Source organism: Mauremys reevesii, linkage group 15 (assembly GCF_016161935.1).
Source record: "Mauremys reevesii isolate NIE-2019 linkage group 15, ASM1616193v1, whole genome shotgun sequence".
NCBI classification, from domain to species: Eukaryota; Metazoa; Chordata; order Testudines; family Geoemydidae; genus Mauremys; species Mauremys reevesii.
In genome coordinates, this window is record NC_052637.1 from 22,502,098 (window position 1) to 22,514,671 (window position 12,574).

Sequence of the window (12,574 nt, forward strand, 5' to 3'; positions counted from 1 at the left end):
GCTCATTGAGCCCAGAGTCACGGCAGCTCGGTGACAGTGTTGTATATTCTAGGAAGTGCCAAGCTGCCATTGGAGCAGGCACTAATCTGTGTTAATGAACAAGCCAAGAAGTAATTAATGCAGGCACTAGGCTGAGCCCGCTGAACTCATCTCCTAGGTGAGCCTGTATTTTCTGGGCCTGGCTCTCTGCTCAGAGTGTTGTGGGGCTGGGCCTGGCTCTCTGCTCAGAGTGTTGTGACCAGGCTCATGGGTTGCAGCACTGCTCAGGTTTGGCTCGGCTGCTTCGCCATTATCATGATGGAGGCGTAGCCAGGTCAAACCTGAGCAACGCTGAGACCATGTGCACCAAGTCTCAATGCTCAGCGTGGGGAGCAGGGCCCAGCCCCATGGGACAGGAGCCACCACTGACTGAGGGATAAAGGTGGGGTGGGCTCACTCTCCATCCTAGGGTGACCAGAAGTCCCATTTTTATAGGGAAAGTCCCATTTCTGGGGACTTTTTCTTATATAGGCGCCTATTACCCCCCACCCCCTGTCCCATTTTTTCACAGTTACTATCTGGTCACCCTACTCCATCCCCAGCTCCACCCGGGACCCCCTCCTCCTCATTTGTCATGGCAAATTTTATCAAAAATCACAAACCAGTGACTTTTACAAACTTACCATGCCTGATTTGTGATTGCTGATCAAAGATGCCGCGACAAATGTGCAGCCCTACCCATAACCACAAAGCCTGTGACAATAAAACAGAGCGCAGCTATATATAAAATCTGGGTGTTCCTAGAACGTGTCCTTTGCAGGCAGCCCATAGAGCAAAAGAGCCGGGAAGGGGTATGAAGCTAGCGCATGCTCGACAGCCAGCCGCAGCATCACAGCATTTCAGGTGGGTGGGGAGGGGCCCGATGGTCACTGAACGTAAACTTTCCAAGGTCTTTTTTGATCCTGTTCAGTTAAGAAATACAAACAAACCCACGTCAGTTGCACCTGATCTGCTGCTGTAAAAGCCCCGTCCATGCTGAGATCAGATGGAATTTGTTTTTAATGTCATGAAGGTGACTCCCACTTGAGTGGCATCAAGAAAACAAGCCAACGTCCAAACTTGCACCTGCCCGTTTGGAAATGTCCTTCCGTCTTTGTGCTGCTGTGGGAAGCATGAGCAATGAAGGGAGGTTGAAGCTGTCCGGAGCCGCAGACTCTGCCTGGAGGCCTGCTGGGAAAGGAGCAGAGAGAGCAAATGGATGTGACACAGGAATCAAACCACTGCCCGCACACCCGGCTCTAGAGCTGTCCTCATGCGCTTTCCCTGGCTCAGTGACTGGTCATCATTCACAGTGGCAATTCGTAGTCATTCATAAGGACAGTGACTAGTCATTGGGCCAGGGAACGTGTGTGAGAATGACGGGACAGCCTGGTGTCTAGGGATTGATGTGACATGGGAGTGGCTCAGGCTAGCTACCCGAGTCCAAGCCCACCCGACCCTCTGGGTCTGAGCTGAGCTAGCTCGAGGGCCCCGATCCTGATCAGAGCTTCTGGGCACTTCCTAAACGCAAATAAGCAAAGTTTGACGGTATGGTGTTTGGACAGGGCTAGTCTCCTTGGCGTATCAATCTCGTGACAGCATCCGTAGGCATTATGCATATACATACGCTGGGGTAGAGCAGTGTTACAGAGCATTGCCTTTATTCTGTCCTTAAGAAACTCTGTTTGTTTGCAAAATAAGGTCTCTACCATCTTACGGTTGTGCACTCTGTTGTTGCCAATGCTAGGTAACTCCTGCAGATCTTGGTGGCTTAACCTGCTAATGAGAGCAAGATGAGAGGGACAGGGCTAGAATGGTTTCTGGGCTGGACAGAAAGATTTACTGGATAGAAAGTCTGGCTGATTTCTCAAGCTTTCAGCATGTAGGTGAAAAAGACAGAGGGCCAGATACATCTGTGCTGTAATGCCATCGACATCAGTTACACCACGCACAAGATGAGTTTAGATCCTTCCTTTCATAGGTGCTGGATCTTCTAGCACCTCCGGGCTTGAAGTGGTTTCTATTATCTCCAGGGTTTACAGTTTGGTTCAATGGGTCTCAGTGCCCCCACTATACAAATTGTTCCAGCACCCAAGCTTTCTTTACGTGCAGATAAGTCTAGTGGCATCTAAGCAGGGGGAGGTGGGAGTGTACTGAGGAGGAATGGTCAGCCAGCACAGGCCTTCTCTTGTTTAGCTGGTCAGGGATTTTTCCATCAGAAACTGCCAAGTCATCAACACCACAAGTTTTTGTGAGACAGTTTTGATTAAATTTTTCAATTTGAAATTTTGCGGGGGAGGGGAGGGAATTTGTAAAACTCTGGTTGGTGTTTAGAAATGCAAGCTAATGTAAGTTAAAAAAACCCTTTTCATTCTGAAATTTTAAGCTAATTATAGTTTTAAAAAGTTTTTTAAAAAATAGAAACGTTTTGATCGATCCAAACGGGGCTTTCCCCCCCACACTTTTGGTTTGCAAAAAAATTAGAGATTTTGCTTTTTGGTTCCCGATTCAGGACAGGAATATTTGTTGATCTCTCAAAATATTTCAACAGGCAAGAAACCCATTTCCTGCCCTATGGTGCTCCCCAGAGAACAACGGTAAGGGCGGGACCATGAGGAAATCTTGCTTGCCTCGTGGTTGACTTCTCTGAGAGCAGGGAGGTCTACGTTACCCATGATCTTGTCCTGTGCAGAGGAGGCCTGGGAGAGAGTCTACATAATGGAACAGGTGAAACCACAGCATTCCTTGAGCAGGGTGAGGCCTGTCTTGGTCACATACGGTGTGGAGGTTTGCTGCCCTCTGGACATCATCTTCTTCTCTTTGACAGGGGCTGTTAAAAAGTTCTTGTTACCGTAATGGTCAACCACAAAAGAGCAGAAGGAGGGCTAGTGTCGGTGTCACCTCTTAGGGCTTCCCTCACTGGATGGTCCCAAGAGGTCATGGCTGGGATGTACCTTCCAAATGACCAGGGCTGAGACATGTCTCTAGGAGTCATGAGACATGTCCCATGTGATCTCAGATGCGACTGAGTGGGCCCAGACTGGACTTGCCTCCCAAACAGTTGTGGATGGAGCATGCCTTTATTATTGCCAAGGATGTGCACATCTCACTTGGTCAATGATCTGCCTCCTTTGTGGCTACGGAAGGGCCCCAGAAGGAGGAGATATGCTCCGAATGACCACGGATGGAACATGGGGGACGGGCAATGATAAGTGTTTTGAGTAGGGTGACCATGTTTAGATAAGAAGGTGATGGGGGTCACATAAGTAGCTGGGTAGACTAGCACACATGGTAAATACCTGAACCACAGAGGGGGCAGCCACCCCAACCAGCCCCCAAAGCATCTTTGTGGAAAAGCCAGGCAAGAAGCAGAACTGTGACATGTATATCAACCTGTCATCTTCCTGGGATATGACACTTAGCCATCAGAGACGGGCAACAGTCCCTCTGTTGAGTTGCCACTCCCCTCCCCCTCTTTCTTCTGGTGGCATATGGTCCCAGTGTGAAAATCGCTGGTCTGTTTATAGCAATTAATTCTTGGGACTAGCCAGCTTTGTAAACAGGAGAAAGTGCCAAAGAGACGTCTGTGCGATAAATAGTACGAATCAGGCACCTACTTGCTTTCTGGAGGCAGCTTTTGGAAAGCTTTGTTTGCAGGAACTCAGCCATTTCCTTGTCTTCTTCTTTTTCTCTATGACAGGTGGAAATTGGTTCTTGCTTAGTAAATGGGCCAGTGAACCACTCAGGGTACACAGCAAAATAACCCCGTGGCAGCGAGTCCCAGACCCCGGATCAACCGACATGGGCTGGAGCGGTTTGTGCTACTGGGCTGGAAGCAGCAGTGTCACCGTTCCCTCTCGGGCTGGAGCCTGGCTCTGAGCCCCTCCCCCAGCTGGGCTTCAGAGCCTGCGCTCCAGCCTGCGCGGGGACGTCTACACTGCTGGTTTTTAGTGCCATGTAGACGTACCTACAGGTGCTCATTTTGAGTAGGGTGACCATATTCCCAAAGGGAAAACAGGACATCACGTGGGGCTAGCCCACCCCACCCCTGCCCCTGTGAGGGACTGGCCTGAGCCGCTTTCCCAAGCCCCTGCCTCCCCTCCCCACATGGGGCTGGCTCGAGCCGCTAGCCCGAGCGCTGCCTGCCCCCCTGCATGAGGCTGTGGTCACGGCTTGCCCAAGAACTGTCTGTCTCCTGCCCAAGCCCTGACTCCTCCCCCCTGCATGGGGCTGGCATCACTGCTCACACCCCACACACCTTCCTCCACACCCCACTTTTTTGACAAAAGTGGGCATTTGTCCCGTTTGCACTTGCCAACTGATCAAGCTGACAAGCGCAAACGGGACAAATGCCCATTTTTGCCAAAGAAGTCGGGACGGGACTGTCCCAGCCAAAACGGGATGTACAGTCACCCCAGTTCTGAGACAGAGAGGCATTGTCTGATTGGAGCACAGGACTGGGAGCCAGGAGATCTCGAGTTTTGATCCCATCTCACCATCTGATTTCCTTTGCAATCACAGGCAAGTCTCTCTACTTCTCTGTGGAGCGGGTGTATGAGAGCAGGGGGCGGATTTCAACTACTATCTGTGACATTCAGTGGGGATTGGCACCTAAATCCCCTAGGCGCCTTTGAAAATCCCATGTTTTTGTGACAGCTGCCATCTTGGCCAACACACTGGGGATTGAACCAGGCACTTCCAGAGCGAAAAGCATCAGCTGCTACACAGCTTGAGCTAAAGCCTGTGTGGATCAGCTCAGAGGGGCACCTGTGACTCCCACGACCAGTGGATTACACTTTGAAGATGGAGACTGTCCTCCCAGTGCTAAGAGCTATTGTTTCCCCAATGTATCATAAACCCTCTTCTGTTGACCCAGCATGAACCTAAGTGGTAAGTCATCTAGCCTCTGTTCTCTCCAGGTGACCCCCTTTTCGTGTGAGATACGGTGTCAACACATTAGAATTAGCCACATTACTTTCACATCTTCAGTTGGTTTCCTTTCTCACGTACAGTGTGTTCAATAGTGCAGGGTTCTCTGCCTGGCTGGCGTTTCAGGGTGGGGCCTGGCCCAGCTGAACTGGAGGTCAGCTGGACCTCCTGATCAGACAGCTTTAGGACTTGCCTGTCCATGTAGGGGTGGGGGTTAGTGACTGGATCTCCACTTAGCTATGATAGATCGGCAATGCTCCTAGCAGCGCACAGAGGAGGGAATTGGATGCTAAAGCTCAGAACTCTTCTCTGCACCTACGTGGGTGTGAGGACATGGGCAGACGTGATGACCTGCCCTGCCCAATTCACATTTAGACCTGACTATGCATCAAATCCTTTGTCTGCTAAACCTCGAAAGCAAGGTCCTTGTGTGGAGGGGGTGTCTTGTGCTTCCCTGGGTTGGCCTCTTGCAATCCTTCATTTCGGCCTAGTGCTTAGACACCTCCACATTCCCCAACCTCCAATGTTTCCTAGCTGAAGTCTCAGACATTCCCCCTCTGAAAACCAGCCTGCAGCATGACACCTCTGGACTAAACAGCCTGCAGCTCTTGGGGTGTCATTCTCCCTCACCCCACTTCTCAGCCGTCCGCCCACTCCAACAATAATCCAACAGCGTCCCAGCCCTGGACCCCTTTCCAGTTGGCAGGGAGCTCTTCAAAGCTGAGCCCAGTGTTCATATCTGTGTATAGTCCCGGTGGATAGAGCACTGGGTTGGGACTCAGGAGACGAGGACTCTGTTCCTGGCTGACCTGCTGTATGAATGTAAAGAAGTCACTTCACCTCTCTTTGCTTCTATTTCCCTTCCCACTCTTTGTTTTGTCTAGTTAGATTGACAGCTCTTTGGGGCGGGGCCTGTCTCTCATCATGTTTGTATAGGTCCTAGCACCATGGGGCCCTGAGTTTGGTTAGGGCACCTCTGCTCTACCATTATACAAATACTAAACCAACCCTCGTGCATACCACCTGCAGTAAAAGGAAACACCTTCCTCTCAGAGTCTACCCATCAGCTCACCTCTTGCTGCAGATCACCAGTGAAATCTGACCAGGTCACAGGCCCATGCTACATGCCGTGATCTGGTCAGATTTCACAAGCTAGGCAGAGCTGGAGCTGGTGAGCTCTTGGCTGAGAGCACTCCACAGGCCTCCCAGATTTGATGTCAGCACAGTACCAGGCATCCTGCCTTACCAGACCTATTGCATGGGAATGTGGATTTCCACTGGCCCTGTACACTTTGGGACACGGCAGCTTAGCGCTCTTTAACCGCTAACAGACAGGGAGGCTAGAAGGGTGTTTTGGGGGAAGGGACAGATGGGCTGCTCCTAAAATACAGCCAGTAAAAGGTTTATAGGGAACAGGCCAGCTCCACAAAGACTGGGGGAAAATCAGCCCAGCAATCTGGCTCCTACTGGAAGAGATCAGCCTGGGTTTTAGTTAAGTGCTCCGTGCAAACCTCCCCTTTTCACAGAAGCCTGCCTGCAGTAACTGAAGCTGAAGAATGACAATAAGGGAAGGGGAACCAGCAAAACAAAATAACTCCCCTTCTCCCCACAAATATTTCTCCAGGCAGAAGCCCCTGCCCCTGTGACGGCACTAACCGAGGCCATGTCAGATTACATTGTGATGGTTAGCTTGGAAAATGAATTTGATGCCGAGATACAGTGCCCAGGACAGACAGACAGACAGACAGAGATACGCTGCCTCGCAGAAGCATGGTGCGGGGAAAGCAGAAGGCACAAAGGCCATTTTGTGATCTAAATCCCCAGGGAGGGAGATGGGGGGCGGGTATCAGCTGAACATTTCAGGATCTTTCAAAATGTTTGCTTGGTGGGGTGGGGCGTGGGGTCATCTCCTAACTGGTTCCCCTGTCCCTGACTATCACTCTGCAGATACTGCACCCCAGAGCGAAGGAGGTAGTCCCACAACCCGCAGCGTAACTTCTGCAGGCACCACCTCCAGCGCTGTCTGTCCCCAGGAGTTACCTGCAGTGCCTCGCCGCTTCGCACATACACCTGAGCAACAATCTGGCCCTCCCTTCATTTCTCATGGCCAGCCAGGTTAACTGGGGCCAGCAGTAACAACGACTGACCACAGCCCCCCAAGTCCCAGAGAACAGATCCAGCAGCGGTGGAGGCACCAGCCTGAGGAGGCATGCACAGCAGGTGGCAGAATTAAGGAGAAACCTCAGTTTGCCCAACAGGTGGCAGAGCACAGTTCAGCAGAGTGCAAGCAAGGGGCTGCAATGTGCTGTCTAGATGGCATGATGAACAGGAATGCCCCCAGCACGACACCCATGCGATGACAGAGCTAAAGTGACTGGTGTCTGCTAGCAGAGACATGTTCCAAAACATGCATTACAGTCTTCTTGAGTCCTAACCGAAGGCTTGCAGGGGTGCTGTGCCTGCTGGGGAGAACACTGGGGAAAGCCAGAGGTATATGCTGCCTCAGCTTTGAATACGCCTGAATGGTTTCATTCTGCAGCGGCTGACTGGGCCTGACTGACCTTGCTTCCTGCCTGCTGCAGCATGAACCCTAGTGCAGACAGACCCTTTGCACTTCAGGACATCTTCTTGCACAGACTCATCATGTCATCGAATCATAGAATATCAGGGTTGGAAGAGACCTCAGGAGGTCATCTAGTCCAACCCCCTGCTCAACTCCCATAGCTAGCAGCTGCCCCTTTGCTTAAAACCACATTCTTCTCAGCCTGTTTGCCAGAAGCTGGGAATGGGCGACAGGGGATGGATCACTTGGTGATTACCTGTTCTGTTCATTCCCTCTGGGGCACCTGGCACTGGCCACTGTTGGAAGACAGGACACTGGGCTAGATTGACCTTTGGTCTCACCCAGTATGGCCGTTCTTATGTTCCTTCTATCACCACCAGTTCATGTTGCCTTTCCCCTGCTTCTGCCCCATTCTACACCTCCGGGGCTGGCTTATGGCATAAGCACTGCAGACCATATACCTGTGGTCCCAGTTCCTAGTCATGTGATTACATCGGAATCTCAGCTTTCATTTTAATAAAGAGTCTGAAGAAAAGCTGAAAAATGTGACCCGAGTGTAATCGATGCTGCATTGTCTGCCTGAGTCTGCAGACAGTCTGAAACAATAGCTCTGAGAGGCGTGAACTGCCCCATACCAGCTCAATAAGTTATTGACTCCAGGACCCACCGGCATGGGGATCCCCTGCCAACACCTTGACAATAAGAGACTCAGCACATGGCAAGAGGAGAAGAGTGCGGTGGGGCTGGCCCATCCAAACAGATACACCTGGCTGCTGGAGTGAGTCCTGGGGAGCCGGTTTACTGCCTCCCTGCTGCTCTGGGGAAAGATAAGGGTATGCCACTATCCCTACCTCTCTGGGAGGTGTCCCCTTGACAGCCACTCCATGTGGGGGGCGGAGCCACAGTGTGCGGAGGCAGGGCTGTGCAGGTAGTCCCCTGGGAGGCAGTGTCATGATGTGTCTAGTGTCCCGGGCTGCCTTGATCCAACCCTGCACAGCTCCCTAGCCGCTGAGCTGTTCTGTGCATTTCCTGCCCCCAGTGCAGATGCCGGGAGTCTGACATGCCCTGCAAGTTTCAGACACACTCGAGTTGTCTCATCCAGCTACCTCAGTCTTTCAAATTCCACATCGTCCACCAGGAAATCCCGGGTTTCAACCAGCTTGTGTATCTGCTGCACCAGCTCCTCCTCCCTCTGCTTCTCCTCGTTGGACTTCTCTTTCTCTGTAACACGGGAAACACAAAGCAGATTGTTCTAATGCACTGAAATATAGAAACCTGTGATTCTACCTGTGCTGCAGGCAGGGATGGCTTCTTAGGGTACGTCTGCCCTGCAATGAGAGGTGTGACTGCAACACATGATGTGGACACCCAAGCTGGCTTTGATCTAGCTAGCTTGACTAACAATAGCAGTGCAGCGTTTCTTGTACAGCCTGGGCTGCCTCCCATGCTGCACAATTCCCATTGACTTTCAGTGAAAATCCATAGATTCAAAGATATTAAGGCCAGAATGATCCATTATAATTAGTCTGGTCTCCCAAACCTAACCTCTGCTGGATCTGTCTTTTGAAGCTCTACTGGGAGTCTCACAAGTTCAGTGTTTCTCATGAGATTTGCAGCACATCCTGAGTTGACTCTCTGGATCCAAATTTTGCAAATGGCTCCTGCCTTTATAATGGGTAAACCTGATATCCTCCGGCCCCAGTCTGAACATCCCTCAGTTACAGCATCAGGTTCAAACTCTGAATTGGGACCTACATTTTGTGGATTGAGCCCACTTCTAACCTGAATCAATCTGCATGTTCCTGGTTTAGAGCCAGACCTGGAGCAGCAGCGACAGGGACTAGAAAGACTCTGGCTTCAAGTCATCCTTGATCTCGAGATGCCCTCCAGGCAGAGAACAAACAGAGTCTTGTAAATGAGCTGAGATGCTGTTCTAGGAGATGAATGTACAGACCCTTCCTGCTTCAGGGATTCAAACATCACAGCACTGCACTCTCTAATGCTCCACTGCAGCTCCTGGGACCTGTCAGATCTGCAGAGTGAGACTTGTGGCTGGAACAAACTTAAGCCCAGACCCTACTGGTTGCAGCCCCAATACAGGGAAACACTTCAGCATGCATTAGGCCCATTCCCATCCAGGAAAGCATAGGATGAAGTGGTTTCCTTAATTGGGACCTGAATTAGGAACTCCTGGCGGGAGCCATTTCCTTAATGACAGTGACGTGACCGGCTCTGCGGTGAAGTTATTCTTACTCGTTATTATTTAAGCACTCACAGCGCGCTGCAGCTGTTTGTATCCTAGAAGACCTGGCTGCTGTCCGAAGAGGATTCAGTCTAAAGAGATGGGCAACACACACAACACGCTGGGAGACGCAGGGGAAGGTCCTGCCTTTGGGCCTAATTCCCAGGGCCAACGAGAGGATTCAGGGGGCTTGGGGCAAAGCAGGGGAGCTGTGGCGCTTGTACTCACCCTGCGGTAGTCCGGGTCTTCGGCGGCATTTTGGTGGCAGGGGGCCCTTCAGTTGCTCCGCATCTTCGGCAGCACTGAAGGGCTCCCTGCCGACGAAAGCCACCGAAGAGCCAGAGTGACTGAAGGGCCCCTGCCGCCGAAGACCCGGACTGCTGCCTGGCCAGGGCTTGTGGGGCATTTCGGCAGCAGGGGGGGCCCTTCAGTCACTCTGCGTCTTTGGCAGCACTGAAGGGCCCCCCACCGCCAAAGACCTGGAGTGACTGAAGGGCCCCCCGCCGCCGAAATGCCGGACAAAGACCCGGACCGTCGCCAAGGCAGGGCTCGCACGGCCTGGGGCAAATTGCCCCACTTGTCCCCACCGGGAGGCCCTGTTAATTCCCATTTACTTCAATGGGCTTTGGAGACGCCCTTTAGAGAGTGGGGTGTGGCTTAGTCTTGCTTTGTTTCTCCCCCCAGTGCTCTCTTTCCCTCTGTGGAAGGATGGTGCATCTGCCAGAGGTCAAAGTTTTGAGGAAAGATTTGAAAGGGGGAAATCTGAGCACCCGGGGGGTTGGTTAAGGAGTTCCAGAAAGCTTGAAGACCAGAGTGAGAGAAGGGGTGAAGCATGACTTGGCAGAGTGAGGACATCGTTTTAAGGTGCTGCATGATATAGAGAGCAAAGGGCAGAATTTCCTTTCTAAGGAAGTTTTGATTTTCTGTTTGGCTGGTTTTCCTCTTCTCCAAAGAGCACCTGAATGTTGGGTATGTCCACACTGGGGATCTCACCACACTGTCTGGACTGGATCCTCATGCATGTTAAGGCCCTGGTACTGCACTCTGCCAGTGTAAACAGGCCTTAGTGTAAATGAATATAAGGCCCTCTCCTTCCAGCAGATGCACTTATGCCAGTTACCCAGTGAGATTCTTTCTGAAATTGTCAAGCTATGAATATGGATCTGTTAGATGTAACCCTTATTTACAAGGAGACTAGCTCGATTCCCAGTACATACCTGCCACAAGGTGGGGCTCTGGTGGTTCTGTTATCTCCACCTCTCTGAGCTCAGACTGGACCAGAGGTTTTAGGTATTGAACTACCTATCCCATAGAGCTAGAAGGGACCTGGAAAGGTCATTGAGTCAAGCCCCCTGCCTTCACTAGCAGAACCAAATACTGATTTTGCCCCAGATCCCTAAGTGGACCCCTCAAGGATTGAACTCATAACCCAGGGTTTAGCAGGCCAATATGCAAACCACTGAGCTATCCCTCCCCCCTGGGCACAGCACCGCCCCAGGACAGAAGGGTGTGTGAAGCTCCTTGCATGTACCAAGCTGCTTGCTGTCTCTAGCCCCCTGTGATTTCTGGCAGGCTTCCTCCATCAGGGCCTGAAGCATTTCCTATGAACCAGCCTGCCATCTGCCCCATCCCCTCGCTGTCAAAAGGCTGATGTTAAATTTCTGCTGTGATTTGTGGTAACACACAAAGAAGAGGAAAGTTTTCCCCAGCAACACCAACATCTGATGACGATAGATGCTTGGCCCTGCCTTTAAAGGCCTCATTCCCCTCCCACCACCAATAGAAAACTTCCAAAGGGGCCCTCTACCAAGGGATTCCAAGAATTCTCCTCCTTCCACTCCTGGGGTGCCATTTGGAGTGGTTGGTGTGAACTAGAAACCCTGCACAATGTGGGAGGGTAGCTGAGCCTGTAACAGACTTGTGTCCTCCGTGGATCGGGCACAGAAGAGGATCCTGTAACCCACGCTCACCAGTGGCTTACAAAAAGATTTCGGTAACAATTTTTATTTCCTTATTTCTTTTCCTTTTCTTGTTTCTCAATACTTCCTTGTTTGAACCAGGACAAGCAGTGGAAGAGGCAAAGAGCCACAGAAAGAGATGATCTGGGGACAATTCCAGCCTAGCTAGGAAAAGAAAGTCCCAGCAACACTGCAAGAAGGGCTGTTTTATGAAAGAGCCCCAGGCCAACTTTGCAGACCTGAGAGGTTCAGAGTTGGATCCAAATGTCTGGTTACTCATCTGACTTGATCGCCTGAACCTTTGGAGTCCTGCCTGTTACCTAGTAGGAGCACATCCAGGAATAAAGGGCCTGATCAAAAACACTCCCATCGACTTCAAGGGCTTTGGGATCAAGCCACAGAAGCTTTCCAAAGTATCTGGGCCTCACCTGGGAGTGCAATGAGTTTCTGGAGCTCCTTTTTCAGCCGACTGATTTCTTTGCAAAGCTGAATGTCATCCATCCTGCAGAGACACAAACAAAACCACTTAGGGCTGGTCTGCACTACACAGGCAGCTTATGTCAACCATATTATGTCAGTGCAGAGACACTGGAACCCTTTTTCACTGAACCAGCACTGGGATACTTCATGCTGTCCAGCCCGAGGGCCAAACGATCGAATTGATTACTTATCGTTTCAATTATTTTCCCCACACACAGACGCGTAGATTAGGCAGCCAGAAGGGACTATTGTGATCATCTAGTCTGACCTCCTGTATCACACAGGCCAGAGGACTTCCCTGAATGAATTCCAGTTTCAACTAGAGCAGATCTTTTAGAAAAACACCCCATCTTGTTTTTAAAATGTCCCGTGGTGGAGAATTTG

General features: G+C 51.1%; 1 protein-coding gene across 3 annotated transcripts in view; it reads right to left on the reverse strand.

Moving 5' to 3' along the window:
* Window positions 1-973: 973 nt before the first annotated feature.
* Window positions 974-12,574, reverse strand: part of LOC120383727 (bMERB domain-containing protein 1-like) — a 73,330-nt gene continuing 61,729 nt past the window's right edge. For 2 of the 3 annotated variants that reach the window (XM_039501931.1, XM_039501928.1), the window contains exons 3-7: window positions 12,139-12,212; window positions 8,617-8,731; window positions 3,636-3,709; window positions 2,690-2,848; window positions 974-1,206 (exon numbers count right to left, since the gene is read on the reverse strand). In XM_039501931.1, the coding sequence (XP_039357865.1) occupies window positions 2,730-2,848; window positions 3,636-3,709; window positions 8,617-8,731; window positions 12,139-12,212 (382 nt within the window). In that variant the 3' untranslated portion in view covers window positions 974-1,206; window positions 2,690-2,729. Of the gene's footprint in view, window positions 1,210-2,689; window positions 2,849-3,635; window positions 3,710-8,616; window positions 8,732-12,138; window positions 12,213-12,574 lie in introns of all 3 variants that reach the window. The other variant, XM_039501930.1, reaches the window with a different exon arrangement.